This window comes from Pseudonaja textilis, chromosome 10 (genome assembly GCF_049901715.1).
Source record: "Pseudonaja textilis isolate UNSWEBS1 chromosome 10, rPseTex1.2, whole genome shotgun sequence".
Taxonomy (NCBI): domain Eukaryota; kingdom Metazoa; phylum Chordata; class Lepidosauria; order Squamata; family Elapidae; genus Pseudonaja; species Pseudonaja textilis.
In genome coordinates, this window is record NC_141999.1 from 13,345,472 (window position 1) to 13,370,789 (window position 25,318).

The following is a 25,318-nucleotide window of genomic DNA, read 5'->3' on the forward strand; positions in this document are numbered from 1 at the left end:
GCTACATGAGGCTTTGTGGAGCCACCCTATAACAGAGCTTGTTGGGTGAAGAAAATGGAGGCATTGTAAGACCGAGGGACTGGAGGCTGAGTGGAATGCAAGATGGGAGAAGGAAGGTTATCAAACATCTCTCTCAATTGGGGTTGGGTGGAGCCAGAAGGCAGCATCGGACATTCCAGCTAGCCAACCTGAAGTTTTCCAATATGCTGAACATCTCTTCTGGGTTTTTTTTTCCTTCTGACCACAGTCCTTCAGTTAAATAGGAAAAAAAAATGCTTTTTGTTTTATTTTTTTCTAAAGAAGAAAAAATATTAGAGAAATTCATATGGCTGAGCGGTTGGCTTTGGTACTATTACAACAAGGTGATTAAATACTCTGTTTTTCACTGCAGTCTTGTCTCTCCAGATATCTCCAAACTCCCTGGCTTCTCTACTGCTTAGTAAATGTAAAGGAAATACATTAGGAACGGCAGCCAGGGAGTCTGTTGTTATATTTTTACTTCCTCTTTCTTGGGTAGAGGTCATACTGTAGCTCAGGAGTCTCCAAACTTGGCAACTTTAAGACTTGTGGACTTCAACTCCCAGAATTGCCCAGCCCGCATGACTAGCTGGGGAATTCTGGGAGTTGAAGTTCACAGGTCTTAAAGTTGCCAAGTTTGGAGCCCCCTGCTATAGCTAGACGATTGCATCTAGTTCCATCATAAACATGCTTGACTTGTGCCTGTAGTTAGACACACATTTTAACCCCCTCTATTCTAGGAATTGTCACCAAGGGGTCTTCCCATAAATACAACTACTACGTCAAATCCTACCAGGTTCAGTTCAGCAGAGATGGCAAGAACTGGAAGACCTACAAATCTGGCGGCACCAAAGAGGAAAAGGTGAGGTGGATTAAAATGAGCAACTGCTTTTAGTAAGGATGGAAAATATTGATTACCATTATTGGTTTTTGAGATTATTCCCCTTCATTTGTGAGATTATTGAGTCTGTCATTTTTACTTCTATAACTGTCTGGTTTGGTACAGCAACCAAGCAGGGCAGGTACCAACGTCAACAGATAGTTAAGACTGCAGCCTTTCATAGAGGACCTTTATATTGTCAGGGTCAGAAAGAGGGCTGAGGAAATATCTACAGACCCTTCACGTCCTGGACATAAACTGTTTCGACTCCTCCCCCTCAGGATGGCGCTGCAAAGAGCATTGCATGCCAAAACAACTAGACACAAAGACAGTTTTTCCCTCGTGCCGTCACTCTACTGAACACCTAATTCCTACAGACCATGTAGTAGGCTGTATTATTATTACACTTCTCATCTTTCCTATTACCATCTTCTATTGGTATCTTATGATTATATTGCCTTGTTGCTTGTATGTACACTGAGAACTTATGCACTGGAGACAAATTCCTTATCACATATGGCCAATAAAGAATAAAGAACATTGTACCAAGCTGAGCACTAATCGGATCATGAGACTAGAAATGTATATTGTGAACCTCAGTTTGATGAACCAATTAAATGGAGGGGATTGCCTGTTGTTTCTAAATACCTGTTGCATTTTCAAGTATGTCATCATGGCCATTTATGGAAATGATACAAATTGCCACAAATGGCATCATTTGAGTTATTACAATAATGACATAAACAGTCACCAATAAAAGGATGAGAATTTTGATCATTTTGGCTTCATTCAGGCCATTTTGGATGTAACCGCTATGTCCATGATTTTGAGAAAAAGTTTGAAGGGAAATATCCATGGTGTTCAACGTTTGATAAAAGGGAGACTGCTAAAACAAGGCTTCAGTGAATTTCCAAGAGCTGGACAAAGGACAAAGTCGTGCAAAACCGTAGTGGGGAAACCACTTGCGGAGGAGTGAATAGAAGTCCAATACAAAATGGAAAATCCCACATTTGGTTGATATACAGCATGGGCAATGGAAGAGAAGTTGAACTGGAATTAAAGCTGGCACATCAAAGTCTACGTTTCTGAGGTAGTGGTACTACAGGTAGTCCTTGACTTACAGCCACAACTGAGCCCAACGTTTATGTTGCTAAGCGGGATGAGTGAATTTCACCCCATTTTACAACCTTTCTTGCCACCGTTGTTAAATGAATCGCTGCAGATGTTGATACTGTAACACAGTTATTAAGTGAATCTGGCTTGCCCATTGACCTTGCTTGTCTGGAGGTTGCAAAATACGATGACGTGACCCCGGGACACGGCAACCATCATCAATATGAATCAGTTGTGGCTGAATTTTGATCATGTGACCCTGGGGTGGGTGCTGCAACAGTCATAAGTGTGAAAAATAGTAGTCAGTCACTTTTTTCAGTGCTGCTGACAACTTCAAATGGTCACTAAATGAACTGTTGTAAGTCAAGGACTAGCTGCATTCATGTTAAGAGTAGAAAAATCCAAGGTCAGAGGGAAAAGGTTGGTCCTCCCAATTTTGGGGTCAAATGGAGGGCAACTGTAGAGGAAGAACTGAAAATGCTTTTGAAGCTGAAAAATCCAGTTTCTGTAGCACTCTAAGTAAAGCCTTTAATTTATGGCATTGTAGTTTCACACACCCGGAGCACCAGAGCAAGGATGGCTATGTTAGACTATGTATCAGGATTCTGGAAGTTACCCCTAATTAAATCGTGAGTCTCGAGGCCAAATTTCCAAAACTTAAAAAGGATTTATCGGAGTTAACATGTCCGACACTGCCTGGGTGTAGCTGACTCTGAGGCACACCATTCATGGTCATCCTTGATCCTGGTTTTCCCCCACTCCCTGAGGAAATTTTCATTTTATTGTATCGTAATTCATATTCTCCAATGGGACACATCCATAGCCAAGAGTCATCAATCATGCTCTCCAGTTAGAATTTTGCAGTGCAGAAACTTCAGTCACCTAGTTACTATCTTTGAAAACATTTATGGAATGCACTTTCGGTTTTGCAAGGTGCTGCACTGCTCCCCCCTCTCTTTCTGTTGGCAACTCTAAAAAGACCAGAGAAATAAGAGTTGACACTATGCCTCATTTGAACAGTTATATATAGTGAGGCTTTCTCTGTTCTTCCTTCCTCCCCTGAAACCTTCCCAGATCTTTGAAGGCAACAGCGACAACTACCAGGAAGTCTCCAACGCCTTTATCCCACCCATCTTGGCCCGCTACCTCCGCGTTGTACCCCAGAGCTGGAACCAAAGAGCCGCTCTGAAAGTAGAGGTGCTGGGATGCCAAATTCGCCAGAAATACATTGAGGCCGAAGGTAGAGCATTCAACGATACCTGGAGGGCTGTACCTTCCCTGTCCTTATTCTGAAATTGAGGGGATTGGTAGCATTAGCAGGCGATACCTGTGATGCGGCGCAGTAGAAGACTTGCCTGAAATTATTCTCTTTGCAGGCCAGAATAATCCAAAAGTGTTCCTTGGTGTGACCAGCACCCCAATCCTTTTCACAACAATACCAGGAATAGTGATGAATCCAGAGAAAACAGGTAAGACTTCTTGTTCATAACGCCAAGAAACGTTTAGCCAAACATTTCAGATAAGCAAGGGTAGGGTAGAAAAGAATTAACAACTGTTTGTTTGCAAAAGAAAAACAAGCCATTTATTTAACAACATTTATAAGATACCACAGTCCGGAAGAACTAACTATAGTTTACGACGAAAGGTGTTTTGCTTATCAGTCAAAATGTGAATCATTCAGTAAACTGGTGTTAAGTAAACCATGATTTGGATGCATGGATTCCAACCTTTTGGCTCACCTGGGCTGCATTGATTGAAGAGGAACATATATGAAGAGCCACGTATAAAATATATATCACACAATAATGTTAACTGTTTGCAATCTTGTGAGGCCACGTTACTAGCTGTCTGGGGCCGTGGATTGGATATGTCTGATTTAGGGTGCAAATGGGGTCCAATTCATAACAATTAAAACAAATCATTTTTCCAGGTGTAATGTTGCGCCATGAAACATCCTGTGGTTTATTCAATGAACTGTGGGTTCCCATCATTCTGTCGCATCATCCTTTGCCTTTATATGATGGCTAATAGCAAGAGCACTTAGACTTACCGTATATACTGCTTCATGGTGTAGTGTGCTCTGAACTGCAAGCAACCACGCTCCATAATTAGTTCTACCCTGTAGAACAGGGATGTCACCTGATGTATCGGGACTTTTTTCCCCTTCCCATGGGCATGGGTGTGGCCAGCGCATGACACATACGGCCTGCAGGCTGGGAGTTTGACACCCCTGCTGTAAAAGATGATCAGGCTGAGCCTGAAGGAGCGGTCAAACATCTCCTCCTCCTTACTGAATTGCTAACTAGGGCATACAAAACTTTTGCTAGACTAATACTTGAATACAGCTCAGCTGTCTGGAATCCGCACTGTATATCGGACGTTAATACAATTGAACAAGTCCAGAAGTATTTCACGAGAAGAGTACTACACTCCTCTGCCTGCAATAGAATACCCTACACCACCAGGCTTGAGATTTTGGGCTTGGACAACCTAGAACTACGCCGCCCACGGTTGGACTTAAGCGTAGTATACAAAATTATCTGCTACAATGCCCTTCCAGTCAATGACTATTTCAGCTTCAACCGCAACAATACAAGAGCACACAACAGATACAAACTCAATATAAACAGCTCCAAACTTGATTGCAGAAAGTACAACTTCAGCAACAGGATGGTCAGTGCCTGGAATGCACTACCTGACTCTGTTGTTACATCCTCTAACCCCCCACTCCTTTCACCTCAAACTATCCACTATTGACCTCACCCCATTCCTAAGAGGCCTATAAGGGGCGTGCATAAGTGAACCATGGTGCCTACCATCCCTGTCCTATTGTCCCCATTTATTCGTACCCACTTCCTGTATAAATAAACTCATGTTTATTCTTATATCTATTATCTCGTAAGCGACTGACAAATCAAATAAATAAAATGAAAATAAATAAATGTCATCAGTCTGGAATCCCTTCACTCCCACAAGAGACCCAAGTCCAGCCCATCTTGAATTCCCCTGACTCTTATCTACCACCAATTTGAAATCCAGTTTCTGGTTGAGAGATGGCCTGGAATAAACCTGTATTCATTTAAACACCTTGATTCCTGATTTCTTGCATCTGACAAACCCTAGAATATTGCTAGGGGTAGGCTAGAAGCAGCCATTTTGGTGATGTAATTCCTCTTTCTGCAGGTCCTCCATTACTGGCGATGCTCCTAGTTGGAGGTTCACTCTTGATTGCCGCAACTGTCTTGCTGCTGGTCTTTCTCTGTTATAAGAAGAGGTGAGTTTGGCCTCCCTGGATCTTTTCTGAACTCATCCCCAACAGAGATCCCACTGCTGTGGTCATGGGTCTCAAAACATGAGACCCATGACTGCAGACCCATGACTTTACATGCACATCACGTGAAGCTCAAAACCAGCAAGTCCCGTTCATTTATTTATATCCCACCTTTTATTATTTTTGCAAATAACTCCAGCCAGCATGGCTGGCCGGGGAATTCTGCGAGTTGAAGTCCACATATCTTAAATTGCCAAGGTTGAGGAACGCTGGCAGAGAGGCGCTCTAATCCATACGTTTTTTTCAATCCAACTGTTATTCATCCCTTCTTCTCTTTAGCAGGAAAGCACCAGCCCAGAATGATGGCAGCTTTACAAAAGGTAAAGTACTGAAAGATGCAGAGCATTAAAATACAATTGTAGGTGGTTTGTCCTGTTGGGGGTTACTAATAAAGGAGAATATTTGTAATTTTGCAGTAATTTGTGGCATTGATTTTTCTGTATTCATTTATATGCATACATCATACATACATACATGTATGTATGCATGCATGCATGTAGATGAATACAGAAAAGTCGATGCCACAAATTATTATACACACAAAATCATTTACACTTAAATTTTGCATTGTCTTTTATTCCTTTTATCTAACCAAACATACCATTTTTCCCAGACCTTATACTATTCTTTTTCTTCCTTCTCCTCCAGTTCCATTGTAAGTTCATTCATTTCTGCACAATCCATTTTTTTTAAATAATCGTATCATCTGTGGGACCACTCTCTAATTTCCAATTTGGGGCATACATTATTCTAGCTGTTGTCAATATGTGTATTATTATATATTCAATGTCTTTCTTGTAATCACCTCTAATTATCTCTAGTAAGGACATTTCAGGCTTAAGTTCTATTTTTAAACCAATTATTTCTTGTAGCCAGATCCTTATTTTATGCCAAAATTTCTTTGCTTTTAGAACCCGACCACCACATACTGCAAAAATTGTAAATACGGTTTGTTTTTAAAGTGTAAAATTTAATTTAAAAAAATTTTTTTTAAGGAAAATATTTGTAGCTCAGTGTTAAAATGAGGGGTCCGTGATGCTCTCTGAGCTTCCTTGTTTTCTTGCAGATGTTTCATGACCCCAATTAGGTAACATCATCAGTGCCAGTAAAGAGTTCTGTTTGTTGTCAGTTTATATTCTGGTGCCTTTGCCTTGCCCTTGTCTGTGTGGGTGGAGTTGGTCTTAGACATTCTTTGCTTGGGCTGTTTACTGATGGCTCTTTGGCAGTTTGATTGGGGCATTGCTTGCTTGATTGTTGGTCTGAAGTTAACCTTGTTTGAAAGGGTTAATGAGCAGATCCTACCTACAAAACCAAACTGAAGCAGAGCCCCTGATTTGCTTATCTAGGACTTTTTTGCACATGGGTTGGGTCTTTTGCAGTGGTGTGCTGCTTCCGGTTCGGACCAGTTCTAGCAAACCAGTAGTTCTGGGGAGCAGTTGGCCCCACCCACCTGCCCCTACCCTTTCCTGTCCCATATTTCCATTTTTTTAGTTCAGCTGATTTGTGCGGCACAAGCAGACTGCCGTGCCTCAGCTGTTTTACTCACCAGCGCTGACGTAGAAGGTAAGTTTTTAAGCTTAAAATGGGTGGGTTTTTTTAACGCTGTGTGCGTGCGCAAACCGCACAATAGGCACACGCTTACCAAACCGGTTGTTAAACCAGTTGCATCCCACCACTGGTCTTTTGCCTTTTCTGAACACAGATGGTCAAAATTGCCCTTTGCATTTCAGCACAGGAAGTCATGGCTTTTTATGAATGTCTCAGGATTTATTGGTTGGAATGATCATTGTGTGTTTAAGCTTCTTTATTGACTTACAGAGAAGAGGGCTTTGTTTTCTTCTTGCATCCACGTGCAACTTTGGGACGGCCTGCAAAAGTGCAGCACATCATGTCCTCAATAAGAGAAGGACAACTTCCTTCTAGCCGATGCCAACTTTCCCATTTATTTTTCTTTCTTTTTGCAGCCTCTTGGTTTTATTTTGCTTTTTTGCAACAGCTGCATTTGAGTCACTTGCATCGTGCAAGTGGATAAACTCTCAAGAATATTTTTCTCTTAAAGCCTTTAATTTGCCCTACAGGGACTGATACTCAAAAGCACTAAAAGGTGGAATTACAAATCATGGAGACAAGGAGGGAGTTTGCAACATTTGTTTTGCGGTGTCACTTCTATCCAGTTTGGATGTAATTAATTGTAATTCAAAGCTTTTCAAACTTTTTCTGGCTGCAGAGTTAAATTGTTTCTAAACCCAGGTTTGTCCATCCTTTTGGTTTGCTTGGGCTGCATTGCGTGAAGAGGAACTCTGGAGTTATCTAAATAAATAAATAAATCTTATTATCTAAATAAACAAATGAACTGCCTTGGGCTGCATATAAAATATATAATACGGTTAATGTGTACAAATATCAAACTTCCTTTATTTTTTTAATATTTTTTTATTATCTATAAATCTATGGATTTATGTTACTAGCTTTCTAGGGCTGCTTGCATCCTATGGCCCATGAGTTGGACATGCCTGTTTTAACCCTCCTATTAGGTTTTTTTTTTAAATCTTCCCAAAACTCCAGTGAAAGAGGCAAAGTTCTAGGGTTAGAAAATTGGCCATGTTCTGGTAAACTCTCCTCTAATTGCATTTCCTTCTTTTGAAGTCAGTTTCTGACTCTCCCTCTTTTTTTCCTCCTTTATACTGAAATTTATTCATCTGCACAGCAGATATATTCATAGTGCCAGCTATGAGTTCTTATAGGGTACAGGTATTCTTGATATATGACCATTTGTTTAGTGACCATTCAAAATTATGAATGGACTTACAACCGTAAATTGCGGCGGTTGCATACACCCCCTGTGGTCATATGATCAAAATTTGGGTGCTTGGTAGTTTGCCGATACTTATGACTACAGGGGCAGCTGCAGCTCCCACCACTCAGGTATCTGGGCTGCGGTGGCGCAGTAGTTAGAGTGCAGCATTGCAGGCTACTTCTGCTGGCTGCCAGCTGCCTGCAATTTGGCAGATTGAATCTCATCAGGGTCAAGGTTGGCTCAGCCTTCCATCCTTCCAAGTTGGGTAAAATGAGGACCCTAATTGCTGGGGGCAATAGGCTGACTCCATAAACCTCTTAGAGAGAACTGTAAAGCACTCGAAAATGGTATATAAGTCTAGTGCTCTTGCTAGCTCCCTCTCCCATATATGCCTTTTTGGGGCTCATCATCCAGCCTTGCTGGGGGGCAAGCCAACTCAAAGCTTTAGCCACCTGTTGCAAACAGTGGCAGGAGAAGCTAGGTCCTAAAAGACTTAAATCAGATTTAAGACAAGCTTACTTTTCTTTCCCTTCTTTGATATTTCTGAAAATACGGAGGCTTTGTCAGGCTGCCGCCACCTTCCTCTCTAAGTGTAACATACACAACACTGCTTTGGGTACACAAAGATCCATATATGGCAGGTGAATTTATAAACGCCAGATGAGATTAATAGTGGTCGAAGACCAGTGTGAGGTTTACAGAAAAATTTCTCTCTCCAAACAGTCTGCTTTTTCTCCAAATGTAATTTAAAAAAACAAAAAACAAAACACTTCAATGGCAATGCGCCCCTTGGCTTCTAGCTTCTGCTGGTTTCCCTAGGTGACCCTGCAATTCCATTTTAGGTTGCTTGATAGCAGAAGCCAGCCAGGTGTGTTCCAGGGGGAACTTGCAATTATCTGCCTCTGAAATTGCCTCCTTTCCCGGGCCAGGAACGCCGGTAGATCTTCTTGGAGCTCAGTCACCAGGTAAGTTGCTTTCCCCTAAGAGATCAGCTATCCTTTTCTCTTGCCCTTAGTAATAAAAAGTGTAGTAGGATCATAGTGAAATCCATACATCTTCCGGAGGATCTATACCAGGGGTGTCCAACTTGTGGACTACAGCGCCCAGTGTTGGAAGGAAAATCCATCTGGTTCAGGTCCAAGCTGGGAGAGAGATGCTGGAAACAACATGGAGGCTGACTGGAAAGAAAGTTTAATGATGAACAGGACCAACAGCAGTCCTGGGTCAGCTGAACAAATGGTTGAATGAGTGGATGGATCTTTGTAGGTTTCTGGGACTTTGAAGTTTGAACTGTCCTGGGGGTGGGGCAATGAAGGAGCTTCTGTTCTGAAAGGGTGTTGGGCAAGTCCTATTTTAGCTAATGGTTTTTGTCCTGTGCTGGATCTTGGGTGAAGGGCTGCTTTCTAAATGCTACCATTCTGCCTTTGTTAGCTGTCAAACTTTGCTGCAAGCAGTTTCAAAATATCCTGTCTTGAATGGGCCTCTGCCGGCAGTATTTGTTTTGCTTATGAATGGAGCCAACTAGATATTTGGCTTCCTCTTTCAATAAGCTCTTTTATCTCCTTAAGTGCTGGCATCTGCTGTGGGCTATTAAGAAAGACTGGGAGGGGGGGCTGCTTTCTGTCTTTAAGAGCAGGTTTCTTCATTTCTCCTTTAGAGAACTAGAATATTCTGCCTTTTTTAATATTTCCCAAATTATTTCATTCTTTGGAGGCAGGGCTTCCCACACCAGAATTTCCCAGCCAGCTCACTTATCAACTGCCTTCCCTAACAATGGAAATTTTGAGCTTTATTGTGATCTTAAGCCAAGGAATATCGGTAGGGCAGAATAAATGCTGCAATTTTTTTCCCACCATGCTGGCTGGGGGCGGGGTAGGTCTAGGATTGGAGGGTTTGTTGGCTTGTGCCTTTGCCTGCAGTGGAAGATGTTGAAATAACATTCAACTTTCAATCCAGTCCATTTTGATATGAGGAATGGGTGGTCTTCTGTGCTTTAAAAGCACAAGGGTCTCCAACCTTGGCAACTTTTAAGCCTGGCAGACTTTAATTCCCAGAATGCCGCAGCCAGCTTTTGATGGCTGGGCAATTCTGGGAGTTGAAGTCTGCCAGGCTTAAAAGTTGCCAAGGTTGGAGACCCCTTTGCTTTAAACCACAAGGGTCTCCAAAGTTGGGTGGTTTAAAAAAGCCATACTGGCTGGGGAATTCTGGGAGAAGTCCACAAGTCTTAAAGGTGCCAAGTTTGGAGACATCCTTCCCCCTTGCTTTAGGACAATGATGGCGAACTTTTCTGGCACCGAGTGCCCAAACCGGAACATTCATACATGTGCATGCATGTGCAGGTGTCGGAGCACCGGAAACCTGAAGACCAGCTGGCCAGCGTGTACATGCCTGGTTTTTGCCTGTTTTTGGCGCTGTATTCAGGCTATTTTGGGGCCATTTTCAGACTGAAAAACAGCCAGAAAACGGTCAGGAAAATGGCCTGAAAATATCCCGGAAAACATCCTGAAAAAGCATCCTGTTTTTTGACCATTTTTCGGGAAGAGCTGGCGATGGTGCGCATGCCCCAAGAGAGGGCTCTGTGTGCCACCTCTGGCATGCATGCCACAGGTTTGCCATCACAGCTTCAGCACATCCAGCAAGCGGCCTCTGTACATCTGATCAAAACAGTAGAGTCCGTATGTCAGTCAAGCCAGACCTGTCACTCAGGGAACATTCAGAGGGTTCCAGAATCAGGTCTCCCGTTATCCTACAGGAACGTCTCTCCTCCTTCCCTCACCCTCTCCTTTTTCTCCTTCTCCTTCGCAGAATATGCTGAGCCAGACCTGGTCCAAGTCAACCCTGGCTGCCAGGTGGCCCCATCCACCTTCAAGCCAGCCGTGGACGAAGGTTACACGCTCCCCCTGGTGGTGAATCCTTATGACGTTCCAGCCAAGCAGCATGAGTATACGGAGCCCTTGGCCCTGGAACCGGAGTACGCCACCCCCTTCATGGAGCTGCCTGCGGAAGTGGGGAGGGGCCCTTGCGGGACGAATCTGGGTGTCCAAAGGCTCCCTTTCTCCGAAAGTCGGGGGGGTTGCCTAGCTCCACCCGGTCCCCACGAATCTTCGCTGCAATATGATTTCCCAGCTCAGTGTCCGGCAGAGAAGCTGGAGAGCCAAGCAGGTGAGACAGGCCAGCAGGAAAGATCTATCCAAACTGACCTTGGCTGCCTGCCTCCTCTTCCAAACGAATGGACTCCGCGCCCAGGAGATAAAGCCCGTACAGCCTCATTTCAGGGCCGCCATTTCCAACAGAGAAATCCCCCCTATGAACATGTCTATCACAAGCCCTTGTGAGTCCTGCAGGAAGCAAACCTTCCCGTCAGGCTGCTGTGAAAAAATTCGGTCCCCTCTTGAAGGACCCAAAGCTTCACGTTCAAATTGACATGATCTAGCAGAGTTGTAGACCAACCAATTGATGCCCAGTTCTTTTTTTTTTTTTTCCAGCAAGGATGCTCCAGCCTTCTTTCTATGGGGCGGTGTGGTGGCTCAGTGGTTGAGACACTGGGCTTGTTGGCTGGAAAGTTGGCAGCCCAGGTTCGAGACCCCGAGCGCCATGCGATGGAGTGAGTTCCCGTTCTTACTCCAGCTCCTGCCAACCTAGCAGTTCGAAAGCATACACATGCAAGTAGATAAATAGGTACCACTTTGGTGGGAAGGTACCTGGGGCTCTGTGACATCAGGCTGGCCATGTGACTTGGGAAATGTCTTCTGACAATGCTGGCTCAGTGGCCTTGAAATAGAGATGAGCATCGATAGTCATTTGGCAATGACTAGCAGAATAAAATCTGCAGGGACCTTCTTCCTAGGAAATCTGCATTCAGCATCTTGCTGTGCTCCTAGAATGACTTGGATGTTTTGCAAAGAACAAAATGTCATCGTGTTTCCTTCGATATGCAAACATCCGCCCGTGAAGGGATTAAATCTTACTTTATGAAGCTGATGATAAAATTGTATTTTCCAGTTAGAGTGGTTTGGAGAACACAAGACAACCAGACTAAGGCACACAAGTTTTCCTCCCCATATATCTTGCTGCTACCTCCAAAGATTTTCCATCTGAGGACACTGCCTCATTCTAACTACCAGGGTCAGCTGATACATCTACAAAGGACAATACTTCATTTGATCCATGCTTACTTTCCCTGCCCAAGCTGAGGAACTTTCTAACGAAGTCTCGGGTTGTCAAACTCATGAGAATGACAAATATTCCAACAATCCTTGCTTGCCTGCCCTGTAGTCCAAAAACAACAGTGGAGAATGGGGGTGTAGAATTGCATTATAATTTCTTTTGACTGCATTGCAGATCAGACAATTGTTAAGAACACATGTACATGTTATGAGATTCCCAGGTGAAGGAAAAGAGCAAAACTTCATTCAGCAGAGCTCATTAAACTTACTTTCTGTTCTTATTCACTTGAGAAATATTTTGTAAACCAAATTTTAAAAATCTACTGCTTTTTTTCTCCATCTTCCCTTGCCATCTATTACTAACAAATCTGCTTGGATTTTTTAAATTTCGCTCTGAAAAATCAAAAAGATTTTCCTGGCTGTAGTAGATGTTTGCATTCTGTTTGACACCCAAATGTAAATGCCCTCCAGGGGTCAATATCCACGAGAGATTTCCAAGAAAGAGGAGCTGAAAGCTAATGAGGTCGTCACAAGGTTTATTAAAGGTAAATACTTCCAGGATTAAAGTTAATGCACCAGGCTCCCTGGGCCAGATAATATATCCTCTGAGTCAAGGGCTGGCTTGTAAATCTTTTATTACCATGTGCAAAACAAGATATATGAGAAACCAGTTTAGCAGTGAAATGCCCTTAACACCTCAATGTCTTTGCACCTGGCATTACCTGTGTGCATTCCCAGATACAGCTATAGTTTACTTTATTGTCGTTGCACCTCATACAATGAAGTTAAATGCCATCTTCAGTGTACATCATACATCTATATGCCGCTATATGCATCTATGTTTTATACTACAAACTCACAAACATGCATTAGCATGTTTCAGTGAATACATACTTCTGTGCATTTTACAGTAGTCAAAAAGAAACATGTTTAGGGATGGAGATTCTCTGGGCCCCTATATTATATACTAGCTCAATACCCGTGCTTCGCTATGAAACGATATGGTCCGGCCAGTGGTGGGATTCAAAAATTTTTACTACGGTTCTGTGGGCATGGCTTAGTGGTCGTGGCAGGGGAAGGATACTGTAAAATCTCCAGTGAGGGGTGGCATTTTCCGGTTCTCTGAACTACTCAAAATTTCCACTACCAGTTCTTCAGAACTGGTCAGAACCTGCTGAATACCACCTCTGGGTCAGACTTAGTTTTTGGGGAGGAAAATAAGGGGAGGAAAACCTGCCTCTGCTTACCAGTATCTATCAGTAGTCATCTGGCTAGCGTCCTATCAGCATGTGAGAGAGTTGAGGAAAGCGAAGGCCTTCAGGAAAGCCTTGCTGGCCACAGAAGAAGAGGTTCCTGAAGGCCTCTGACAACGAAAAGGAGGCCGGGGGCGATGTGCGCAAGCGAGGCTAGTCAGTGGTTGACATCCCACCGAAAATAAGACCTGATGCCTTTTGTTAGGGCAAAAACAAAATAAGACTGGTCTTACTTTTGGGGAAACACAGTATCCACTCTCTATCATCTATCATCTAGTTCCATTAGAACTAGGACCTCTTCTTACACTGTGAGGATCATTGTGGTGATGCTGTACTTCAGAAGACAGCCCTTCCTTGAGCTCAGGAATGGGCAAATACATCCTAACACTGATTCAAGAGCTAGCTACAAAAGACAGGGCTTGTACCATTGAAAAAAAAAACACCCCACTTTCAAATCAAGCTCACCTCCTGATGACAGCATGGATCATCCCATGGCCAACATAAGACGTTATTTGCTTCCTTAGGAATTCCCCCACCACCACCACCAATTTCTCAGACTGGTCTACAGCCCACCCTTGGGGTCTCCAAGACAAGTACTAACCAAATCCAGCCATAGTTAGCTCAAGGCCAATGAACACTGTTGCCTAACTTAATGTTCACACAGATGCAGTCATGACTTTGTCAGAAGCCAGCTGGGAAGATTGGAAATGGCGATCACAGGACCCGAGGACACTGCATGTCCTAATGACATGACAGATACGGAGCACTAGTGAGGACTAGTTGTCATTTTTGAACACATTGAGAAGAATTAACTAGTGGGAACAGCTTACCTTCAGAAGTTGTGGGAGCTTTATCACTGGAGATTTTTAAGAAAAAACTTGTCAGTCACTTGTCTGAAACAGTACAAGGGTCTCCTGCTTGAGCAGGGGATCAGACTAGAAGACCTTCAGAAGTTGTGGGAGCTTAATCAATGGAAGCTTTCAAGAGAGTGGACTGCCATCTGTGAGAAATTATAGACCAGGGTGTCTTCAAACATGGCAGCTTTAAGACTTGTGGACTTCAACTCCCAGAATTCTTCCTCCAGTCATCTTAGCTCAGGAATTCTGGGAGTTGAAGTCCACAAGTCTTGAGCTTGCCAAGCTTGAAGACCCTTGGTATAGGGTCTTTTGCTTGGGGGGAGGGTTGGAGTAGACCTACAAGGTCCCTTGCAGCTCTATGCTGATTAACTTTTCACAGTGAGGACCAGGGATCACCTTACAGTCTGACAAGCAAGAGGACCAATTATAAGTCAACTTAAGTGCCACTCCTGAGCGAGTAACAGCACACAGCCCACGAAAAAGATTACTTTTCTTCAGACTCATCCCACTCTTTGCGACCCCGTGGCCTGCGCTGCACAACAACAACGACTCCCAGCGCCGTACTTTCCCCTTCAACTGTTTTTCCCATAGTTCCTCCTTTAGCGGACAACCTAAGTTTAAGCACTAATCCAAATCTACCATCGTACAACTTTTAGGCGGGGAGCCAGAACAAGCGATTACCAGCTGCCCCCATTCGCAAAAATTATGCTTCCGAAATCTCTTGATAGCGATTCCGCACGGAAAGAAGCGAGCCGCAGCCACCCCTCTCCATGTGCTAATCACAGCAGAAGCCCTTTTTTAAACGTAGACTCCGCGAGCGCCGCTCCCATTGATCCGTGACGCCTCTTTAGGTCAGGGCGAGGAGGCCGCCCAACGACAGCCATCCTGGTCAACTCCGCGGAGATTTAACTTCATAACTGCCGCCAGGAAGTTCCGAATGCGGTCCGATTTTCAAATAGGGTGAACATTTCTCCTTTTTTCTATCCGATATGCAAATTAACGCGCGGAATTCTGGGTAGAAAGCCTGAAAGTTTAGTTTTCGATAGACCTGTCAAAGGCAGAGTTAGCGCAAGAAGCAGACGGGATTAATTTAGCTTTGCTAATTAACTTTCGCTGATAGGGCTGAAAAAAAAAATAAAACACCTTTGCTGGAATAAATCAATTCCACCGTAGTACAAGGCAATTCTTTTCCAAGTAAATCTCGTTCGTTTATATTTGTTTCCTGATTTTTCTTTCCATTTGAAAGTTGGCCTTAACTTTAATGCACAGATTTTCTGAAGTAAACCTCGAGCCAGGCCGAATGCAGACCCTGGCTTCATTTGCATTATACGCTGACCCACGGTTGAATGAGCTCCGCTTCTTAGATTTGCATGGCTGGCTGCACCATAAATCAGTGGTATGCCTGGGCTGCACAACCCAAAAGGGCTGGCCTAGTTTACGATTCAATGGGTTGTGCAAACGCAGTTCTAGCTCAATTGACATTGGAACCGCAATCTCCTTTCTCCAAATCAAGGATTATATCTGAGGGATGCAAGCATTTATTTCCCTTTCCAAGATATTAGCGCAAAATCGATTGGCTTTCCCTTATTCTTCTTTTCACTTTGTTCACACGAAATGCTTATAGCCTGCAAACTGATTATCTGTAGAGATTCTCAGTCATCCAGGTCATGGTTGTCCCAAAAGTGCTTTTTTTTTTCAGGAAGCAACTGGACTTTCTTGTTTTTTTGTTTTGAAGATGTTTTGCTTCTCATCCAAGAGGACGTTGCCTATCCAGGCCAACTGTAAATTTAAGGCAGGGGTTGCTGGCTGAGGAATTCTGGGAGTTGAAGCCCACAAGTCTTAAAGTTGCCAAGTTTGGAGACCTCTGATTTAAGGGGCTCCATTGTACAACCTAAGATTAGTTATTTTTGGTGAACTTACTTCTTTTGGTTAGCTATTCTTCAGCACTTCCTTGCTTCAACGACCCTCTAAAAGGATGCAAATGTCCAGCTGTCTGCAAGGAATATAAATCTTCCCATTCCCCACTATCCAGTCAGAGCTGAAGAAGCTTCTTGGTTGAGAAGTGAAATGTCTTCAAAAGAAAAATAAAAAAGTCCAGTTGCGTCCTGAAAAAACACCTTTGGGACTGCGAACTGAATGAAATCAGTTTCCGAATTGGCTCATTGTGCTGAAGAATAGCTAACCAAAAGAAGTAAGTTCACCAAAAATAACTAATCTTGGGTTGTACAAAGGAACCTTTTAAATCAGAGGTCTCCAAACTTGGCAACTTTAAGACTTGTGGGCTTCAACTCCTAGAATTCCTCAGCCAGCAACCCCTGCCTTAAATTTACAGTTCGCCTGGATAGGCAACGTCCTGCGAGCGGGCAGAACGAGAGCCCTATTATTCCTCGCGTTACGGAGGGGTCCGCTTTCTTCTGCCCAGAACAAGAGCGAAGACTACGGGGAAGAAAAAGAAAACCAACTTCGCCGCGGCTGCCTGAACTACAACTCCCAAACCAGCGTCCTCCGGAGTTGGCGCTTGCGCAGTCAAGCCAGGGCCGCCCCACGGACGACAAGCAGAAAAGGACGCCCCGATTGGTTGGTTGAGCAGGCCGGTTTGGCGCGCGGGCTGGCAAAAGGGTGTTTCCCGGCACTTCCGTGGCTTCGCGGTCGTGACCCCGGAAGTGTTGTGTCGGCGGAGAACCCGCTGAAGGCGAAGGCGGCTGGCGGCGGCGGCTCGTCCGAGGGAGCGCGGACGGTATGAGAAGCTAGGCGGCTGAGGCGCCGGTAAGTAAGGGAGGGAGGGAGGGAGTGGGGCGGTGATAGGGGTGGCCGTGATGGAACCCCGCTTAAACAGACAAGGCGACGGAGAAAAGGAGTCTAGGAGAGATGCCTATTTGCTGTTTAGCGTTGGGCGCCATATCTAAGTGTAGTCCCAGGACTCTTTTTACCTACACAACAGCCCTTGAGGGTGGGCTGGCCTGAGGACGGAGCTGTAACTTATTCCCACACACAGCCAGCCCAATAGTGCCTCCACATCACTCGGGCTCTCTTAGATAGACTTCCCGCCTTCCTCCCCTTGACAGCAAGAGTCCCACTTTGGTAGACGTGACTTTGGTTTTCAAACGCCCCTATATCACCTTTTATCCTTTTTTTAAAATGTATTTTGAAGAAAAAAATACAGTATTTTGTGTGTGTGTGTGTGTTATTATTGGTACGTTATTTTGTGATCGTCCATGTATACACCTACTTAAACAACCCGTAAAACCCATGAATAGTAACCCCTTTAGAACCAAATCAAGGCTGTTTAGTCCTTTGGGGCTCTTAATTACTTGATGGAACATGGTATCGCCTTTTGGATTGCCTTTTGATAACTACTGCTTTGATTTCTGTAAGCTTGTGCTGTCAGTGACTTTGGTTGGAAAAATGTTTGGAGCAGTATCGTCCCAAATTATGAGACCATTTTAAAAGGAGACATAAAGGGGGAGGAAAATCCTGTGTTGTGGTGCTTTGTTGCATATCAGAGTCTCTCTTATTTTTTCAGGCTGGAGGCAGGAACACAATGTTCTGAAAGAATTTTATAAGTATTCATGACCAGGGAAGAACTGTTATGTAGGTTAATTCTGACCATTTATTTGCAGGAGCATTTTTTTTTCTTTTTTGAAAATGGCCTCTCCATTCAATGGCCCCACAGCAGTTTCTGATGTAATTAAAGATCTAGATACTCAGATAGCTGTAAGTAAATTGGCTTGAAGTGACCATCGCATGGCATACTAGCATCATAATGAAAAGCTGCAGGATTGTGACTTGTTAAATTTAATCGTGTGCCGAGATTAAAATCTGATGGTAAACAAGCTTTGCAAGAATACATTGCTTTCCAGTTTATCAATATATATATATATATGATCTATATGCTATTCAAGACATTGAATATGTGACTGAAATCTCTCTTCTGAGTCCTTGTACAGATTAGAATTTAGGTTTGCTTTATTCTATCAATCTAGGACTAGGATTGACATGATCGCAGTGTTCCAATATTTTAGGGGCTGCCACGAAGGAGTTGATCTATTCTCCAAAGCACCTGAGGGCAGGACAAGAAGCAATGAGTAGAAACTAATCAAGGAGAGAAGCAATCTTAGAACTAAGGAGAAACTTCCTGACAGAATAATTAATCAGTGGAACAACTTGCCTCCAGAAGTTGTAAATGTTCCAACACTGGAAGTTTTTAAGAAGAGATTGGATAACATTTGCCTAAGCAGACTTGAAGACCTCCAAGGTCTCTTTCAACTCTGTTATTCTATTCTGTTCAATCTCTGCATTCTAGCATTTCATTATTGTTGGAGCCATATAATATTTTATAAGAACCAAGTTTTAACTTGGTTTTTAGAAGGACAGTTAATCCAGGATGATAAATTGGATTGTACCTTCTTACAGTGCAATGAACCTAAATATTGAAGCTTTCAAATAGGTGAGATTAAAGAAACACTCTATGTGTATATTTTTAAAATAAATCAGAGAAGATACAGCCTCCTAGGAAATAAACATTGAGCCATGCAAATAGTACTGGAAGAGGTTGGACCCAGGTTGGATCTAACACAGTGCTTCCTCTCAGTAAGAAATTGTTACAACCACCCTATCAAAAGGGAACACTTTCCATGTAAACCAGTATTCTAGTAAAATGTGAATGAGGCAAAATAATTAAACTTTGGGTAGAAAAAAAGAATCTAAAGCTTATTCCTTGTGTGTCCAATCACACTTGGCCAATAAAGTATTCTATTATATTCTAACTTTGAACTCATTGCCCTTCCTCTCTTTCATATAGCCAGCTCCTTTTAATGGCAGTCATATTCTACCTTGACAAGAAATATTTGATTATATTGAAAGCAGTTCTAAATGAGAATCTCACCCACAAAACTTAATATCATTGTCTTTTTGTCAATGTGTTGAGCATAGTATATGCATGATAATAAGAATGGAATATTAACATTGTAATCTAAATATTTTGTGTATTCTGTCTGGACCTTGTTCTTAAACTCAAAGTAATAAAGATGATATTGAACTTGCTATTTTTGATTGTACATGTACAGCATGGTTTGGCCTTGATATGGTGTTACAAGTTGCAATGTTAAAATAAACTAATATAGTCTGAGCTGAATTAATGTACTACATTCAATAATTTACGGCTCAGGAAAAAAAACTAAGAAATGGGCTATTTACAATACTGGGTATATTTTCACTGATAAGTTGCTTTTGTAATAACAGATTCCTGAACTTGGTTAACATGTCCAAGATACTGACATTTCAATTCTGCCATCTTGTTTTTAAGTCTGAGGTCTGTTTCTTCTTCTAGCTGATTGGTTTGGGTCCACATAATCCCAAGAAGAAGCAAGATCTGGACAAGCTCTATGACCTCAAGGCTAAAGCTCAGCAGATTATGAACCAGTTTGGTCCATCTACTTTGATCAATTTATCAAACTTTTCTTCAATCAAAGCAGAAGCAGGCAATACTCCTCCTCATAGTTCCATGGCAAACAATACCTCTGTGGCAAAGATGCCTGGGACCCCTAGCAGTGGTGGGCGCCTCAGTCCTGAAAGTAATCAGGTAATTGGCCATGATGTGAGATGTAGTCAGCACATCTGGAGGGCTCTGGGTAGAGGAGTTGCTTTAGAGCAGTGGTGGGGAATTATGGCCCCTTTATGACTGGTGGACTTCAACTCCCAGAATTCCTGAGCCAGTTTTAGGGGCACCATATACGTTGCTGACTGGATGTCCTCCTAAGCAAGATCTTTTGATTTTAACTGCAAAAATGACTATGGTTGAACTAACCCAATAAAATATACTGATATTTTCTATAGATATTAACAAAGAAGAAACTACAGGATCTGGTTAGAGAAGTGGATCCAAATGAACAGCTGGATGAAGATGTGGAGGAGGTAGGCGGGCCTGAGCTGAAATGATTATCACAAACATCTAAACCTCTCCTTTGTTAAAATGTGCCATTTTATTCCTAATTTTTCTTTTGGGGGGAGGGGTTTCCCAAGAATGCTCTGTCAGAACCTTGAATTTGTCAGAAGAATAACCTTCTGAAGCAAAGTGTGGTGACCTCTGCCATTCTTGCTGATGCTGAATTCCATTTTGACAGATGTTGCTGCAAATAGCTGACGACTTCATTGAAAGCGTGGTGACCGCTGCCTGCCAGCTTGCACGGCATCGCAAGTCTAACACTTTGGAAGTAAAGGATGTCCAGCTGCATCTTGGTCAGTGCAACGACGTACATGTGTCTATTTCATGACAGCTGCCAGCTTAACCTATCAGTTGTTTTGGATTGTTTTGTCCATAACCCGCAGTGTTTCTTCTGGGCTACATTCGCAGAGACAATCTGCAAACTTTCCCCTCAAGTTAGGTTGATTCTGTGCCATCAAGTTATTTTTGACACCTAGAAAGATTTTCTCCATCATCTATCCCTAAGCAGTTCTGTCAAATCTCCCAGTGGTGCATTTATTGCCACCATAGCTGAGTGTGTCCATCTTGCTGCTAGTCACTCTCCTTGTTTTTTCCTTCTTTGCTCCTTCAGTGAGCCACTATCTGAATCGTAGTAATAAATACTGTGTGGCGTTCTCAGGTGACAACTGGGCCTTTCAGAAGTTTTCTCTAGTATTTCCCACCACCACACACACACACACACACACACACACACAGGTGCAGCTTCCATGAGGCAAGTGCAGTGGACATGATGCACTTTTGTAGCCTATAACTTCTGGAGGACACTGGAATGGAGAAAGTTGCAAACCGCAGCATGGTAGTTTCAATTCTGTGACTCCTGCATTGCTGTCATGTTTTAAAGCAGTCTTTCCCAACCTTAGCCATTTTAAAATGTGTGGACTCCTACTTCCAGAATACCCCAGCCAGTCCACAGTTCTTAAAATTACTAAGGTTAGTAAGCACTGTTTTATAGGGTAATATGGTGTGGGAACTTTTGCATAGCTGCACCTTCCCAACCAATGATTGCTACAGTCTCCTTGGGGCAATCCATGGAAAGGAATCACAAATCAATCTCCTGCAATGGTAGAAGCACCAAAAAAGTGGCTTCCAGATTCGTTCTGGTAACCATAAATGGCATCATGCTTCACTTTTCCTGTCTTTTTGCCTGCAAGCTTATCTTTTGTCAGTCATCCGTCAGCCCAGAATGCAAGGCCCATATTGGAAAGATTTAAGATCTTGAGGTATTTTTATGAGGTGCCTCACAGGTTTGCCAGAAGAGATACAAGAAAGGGCTCAGATTGGGCGAGTCAGATTCCCGCAAAAGCATGTATTTCTCAATGATATAGTGCAGGGGTCCCTCACCTCTGGGCCGTGGTCCACTAATGGGCTGTGAACTATTTACAAACGGGCCATAGGAACAGCGGCCAAGTGTACACACACATCGCCACTTGAACGAGCAGCAGGTGAGTAGGCACATGCGTGTTCTTTTTGTGTGAGCAGAAGGTGTGCGTGTGCACGCTGCTCATGCAAATGGAGCTGCACACACACTGCTTGCACAGAACACCTCCTCCTCCTCCCCCCCCCCTCTGCAAAGCCGGAAAGGTTGGGGAACTGTGATATAGTGGGTTATTCATTGCTTTCTAAATGGCTGAGTCTGTTTCTCTTGCCTGTTTTGTATCCCTTGTTCAAATCGTCATCTGCGTATGGTTTCATTTCCTCACCACGACCCACTCGGATGCTGTTGCTGTCCCTAGAACGCCAGTGGAATATGTGGATCCCAGGTTTTGGCTCTGAAGAAATCAGGCCATATAAAAAAGCCTGCACTACAGAAGCTCACAAACAGGTAAGGATCTCTTTCTCCCCCTACCCCCTCATAATTCACACCTAAGTGAAATGATGTGATGCACATATTTTCTGCTCCATCAAACCAATGATAAATAGCAAGAAAAGGGAATATCTCAAATGAAAAACAGAGCTTGCTAAACAAGTTGAAGCTTCATGCCCAGTTTCTAATGTTCAAATTCCACCTTGGCTTTTGTAAAAATCATGACGCATGCCTCAGTCTCTTTCCTTAATCGTTTATATGATTTAAGTATTAAAAAAATAGGACCTTCTGAGCCTCACCTCACTCTCTTCTCCCCCCCAGCTTAATAAATCATTTCAGTTCTATTTATTAAAAAAAATACAATTTGTGGGGAATGTTGTTCTGAACCAGGGCTGCCTACCCTGAAATTACTATATGGCCTGTAAGGAAATGAACAGAATTGGCTAGGTATCTTTCCTTCAAGCTCAAAGAGCAACTTGGGAGATATGATATGCCTTGGGAGTAATTTAAACTGGGAAAAAGAGAAGAGATGGACCTCTTTAATTGGAGCCTCAAGCCAGTTTTGGGAACTCAACAGCTGCTGGTGCTCTGGAGAGGTGGATTGTCGGGTGAATTGTAAAATTACCTGTCTGAGTTCCATGAATCATATTCTTAGTCTAACTTATGAAGTCTAACGGAGGCCATCCACAGCTTCCGTTACCTCAAGAGACCCATCTTCATGCTGTCTTTTCACCTTTTCTTTTCAGAGAATGGCATTGATCCGCAAAACAACCAAGAAATAACTCTGGGAAAAGACAGAGAAATGAAAAGAAAAAGACTCTTCTATGAGGAAAAAAAAAAAAAAAGTCTGCCTCTGAAGCTGTGGAAAGTACCCTTGAGGTCATCTAAGGGATAATTTTTAAATTTATTTTTTGCAATGCTTCACAGGGAAGCGTATATTTTCACAGTGCAGCAATAAAAGGGTTATTAAGAGAAGATTTGCCAACCGCCAGTCGGTCTCCTCACATCTGTTCCCCCAAAGGAACTTATCTCGGAGCATAGACTTTTATTTTCCTCCTCCTAAGTGATATTACGGTATCCATGATTGCCCAAGGGATAAAACGTTTTGCTATTTTTGAGAACAGTATTAGAAGTGGCCATAGGTTATTATTATTATTTTTCATCATCCCTTCCCTCCCTCTCAGCTACTTGTAAGGTTGCTATTTACGGTATTTGGACTTCTTGCAGAGAAAATGAATGATGGGTCTCAAAAGCAGACCACAGTATTGACAGGAACTTCAGTTGAAAATCTATTCTTTTTTTTGTTTTAATTTAATGCTCAGGATGTTGGGGTAAGTTGAATTCTTTTTCTACCCCAAGCCCTATAAAAATGCAGTAGAAACAAGGCTTGACCTACAAAAAAAAATTTTTTTTTTTTTTAAAAAAAGCAGCCCGCAGGCATGGTTAAACTGCCTTACGGTTCCCAAGATGCATATATAGTCTCTGTCCAATGGCTGTGGCATGGGATCCCTCACCCTTCTTTGCATCCAGAAGCCTTGGTACAATATGTGGTCCTTTTTTTTTCCTTTTCCCCCTTGTAAGTTGAGTGAAATGCCCCTTTTGATTGGATGCTGGCCCTCTCCTCCCAGGAAGGTTCTGAATTCTAAAAGCACACTTGACACCCAGCATTTTACTGGCGTAGAAGTATTTGCTGCTGCTTCAGATATTCGTGCATGGTGAAAAACTACTTCGCTGCTTCTGGAGGGGAAGGTGGCTGCTGAAGCAGAAGCTTGCAGAAAATGTGTATCCTCCCCCCCCCCCCACTTCACACTTGATAAGCTACATTTGGAGCAGCCAGAGGAGGGGGGCGGCTTGGCCCATACTCTGAACTGAGGAAACAGCCACTGGTCTGGGTCCCTCCACCATCCTCGTTGTCTTTCGTTTTCACTATAAGTGCTGACTGCCTCAGCTTTGCATTGAGCCATCCAGCAGGGACTTTAAAAGAAGAATTTGTGTAAGTTTCCATTAGTTGAAAATGTAACAATAAATGAATACCCTGTGTATCTGCTTTTCTAAGGTGTCTCATGAATTATGCCAAGATGACATCCAGGATTATTGAGTGCTTTGAATAAGAAAATGGCATCAACCAGCTAGGAAGACCGCAGTGCTCCTCCTAGTAGGATGAACAGTGTGAAACATTCTTATATTCCTATCCTTTTAGATCTTCCCTTTTCTCAGAGTAATATTTAGTGTAGAAGGGACATTAGCTCTCATTTTATTCTCAGAAGCTATAGAATTGAGAAAGAACGGACTAGAAATAATTCAGAACTTCACAAGGGGATTGGAGCTGTATTTTCCCAAGACCCAGTCTACTTCTTTAACCTAGTATTTCTCAATCCTGGCAACTTAAAAGATGTATGGACTTCAACTCCCAGAATTCCCCAGCCATCACGCTAGGGAAGTTGCCACGGTTAAGAAACCCTGCCTTAACCAGCAATCACATGGATTTCTGTCCTGTCTCATTGTTAAAGCTGCGTATCTCCCGTGGGGCCCTTTCATCTCATTGCCTCTGGGACTAGCCACTGACCTACATCCAGCTTCTGGCCTTAAAGAGCTATTAACAGCGAAGACATTTCCATGTGATACAGGAGATATTTCCATGCAGGGCTGCTAATGTACATTTTGCTTGTTTATGGGATTTAATGGAAGCTGTAGAATGTCACATGTATAGTCCAGCTTCTAGTGCATTCTTTGGAATTGGTTTTTTGTTTTGTTTTTGTTGAAAAAAAAGGTGGAATAACCACTGAATAGATTTAGATTAGCACATTTAATCTACTTTCCTCCATCCAGGTATATTAAGATGGAACTCCCACCACTTCTAACTGGCAGCCTTGTTACTGATATGTATGTGTGGGCTGCACCCATACACTGAAGTGGGTTGTTTATTTTAAAGGCACCTGCAAAACCAACCTAAGGTGAAATTATGGGTACTTAAAAGTTACTGTTGTCACAGCAAATGCCATGCTTCAGAGTCAGTTTCTCCTAATCTTGATATCAACAACTTGTAATTCCATTTGTCTTTTAAAAGCCACCCCATCCAACGTCAGCTACATAGATCTGAAACTAGGAATCTGAAA

The 25,318-nt window shown here is 42.9% G+C and overlaps 2 protein-coding genes and 1 non-coding gene across 6 annotated transcripts in view; 2 read left to right on the plus strand and 1 right to left on the minus strand.

Annotated features, from left to right (window-relative positions):
• Nucleotides 1–12,586, plus strand: part of LOC113437466 (discoidin, CUB and LCCL domain-containing protein 1-like) — a 35,518-nt gene extending 22,932 nt beyond the window's left edge. For 2 of the 3 annotated variants that reach the window (XM_026702473.2, XM_087939750.1), the window contains 7 exons: nt 759–880; nt 3,086–3,251; nt 3,388–3,480; nt 5,195–5,285; nt 5,622–5,662; nt 8,982–9,104; nt 10,945–12,586. In XM_026702473.2, coding sequence (XP_026558258.1) covers nt 759–880; nt 3,086–3,251; nt 3,388–3,480; nt 5,195–5,285; nt 5,622–5,662; nt 8,982–9,104; nt 10,945–11,474 — 1,166 coding nt within the window. In that variant the 3' untranslated portion in view covers nt 11,475–12,586. The remainder of the gene's footprint in view (nt 1–758; nt 881–3,085; nt 3,252–3,387; nt 3,481–5,194; nt 5,286–5,621; nt 5,663–8,981; nt 9,105–10,944) is intronic. The other variant, XM_026702474.2, reaches the window with a different exon arrangement.
• Nucleotides 12,587–15,072: 2,486 nt separating this feature from the next.
• LOC113437740 (U11 spliceosomal RNA) lies at nt 15,073–15,214 on the minus strand. The gene has a single exon (XR_003374282.2). It is a non-coding gene; the product is annotated as a U11 spliceosomal RNA (small nuclear RNA).
• Nucleotides 15,215–17,052: 1,838 nt separating this feature from the next.
• TAF12 (TATA-box binding protein associated factor 12) lies at nt 17,053–24,244 on the plus strand. Of its 2 annotated transcripts, none has more exons than XM_087939751.1 (7): nt 17,053–17,181; nt 18,036–18,129; nt 19,745–19,996; nt 20,251–20,328; nt 20,538–20,652; nt 22,132–22,220; nt 22,949–24,244. In XM_087939751.1, exons 2-7 carry the CDS (start codon nt 18,061–18,063, stop codon nt 22,982–22,984), a joined length of 639 nt encoding a protein of 212 aa, XP_087795877.1. In that variant the 5' UTR covers nt 17,053–17,181; nt 18,036–18,060; the 3' UTR covers nt 22,985–24,244. The 2 variants fall into 2 exon arrangements, with proteins under 2 accessions (XP_087795877.1, XP_087795878.1); XM_087939752.1 differs by having other exon boundaries at nt 17,089–17,185; nt 18,039–18,129.
• Nucleotides 24,245–25,318: the final 1,074 nt, after the last annotated feature.

What these genes read in the sequence shown, in the direction of transcription:
- TAF12 (XM_087939751.1), top strand. Translation starts at nt 18,061, where the DNA reads ATGGCCTCTCCATTCAATGGCCCCACAGCAGTTTCTGATGTAATTAAA. An exon ending in TCAGTCCTGAAAGTAATCAG is followed by an intron (nt 19,997 to 20,250) that starts GTAATTGGCCAT and finishes TATTTTCTATAG; the next exon opens with ATATTAACAAAGAAGAAACT. An exon ending in TGGATGAAGATGTGGAGGAG is followed by an intron (nt 20,329 to 20,537) that starts GTAGGCGGGCCT and finishes CCATTTTGACAG; the next exon opens with ATGTTGCTGCAAATAGCTGA.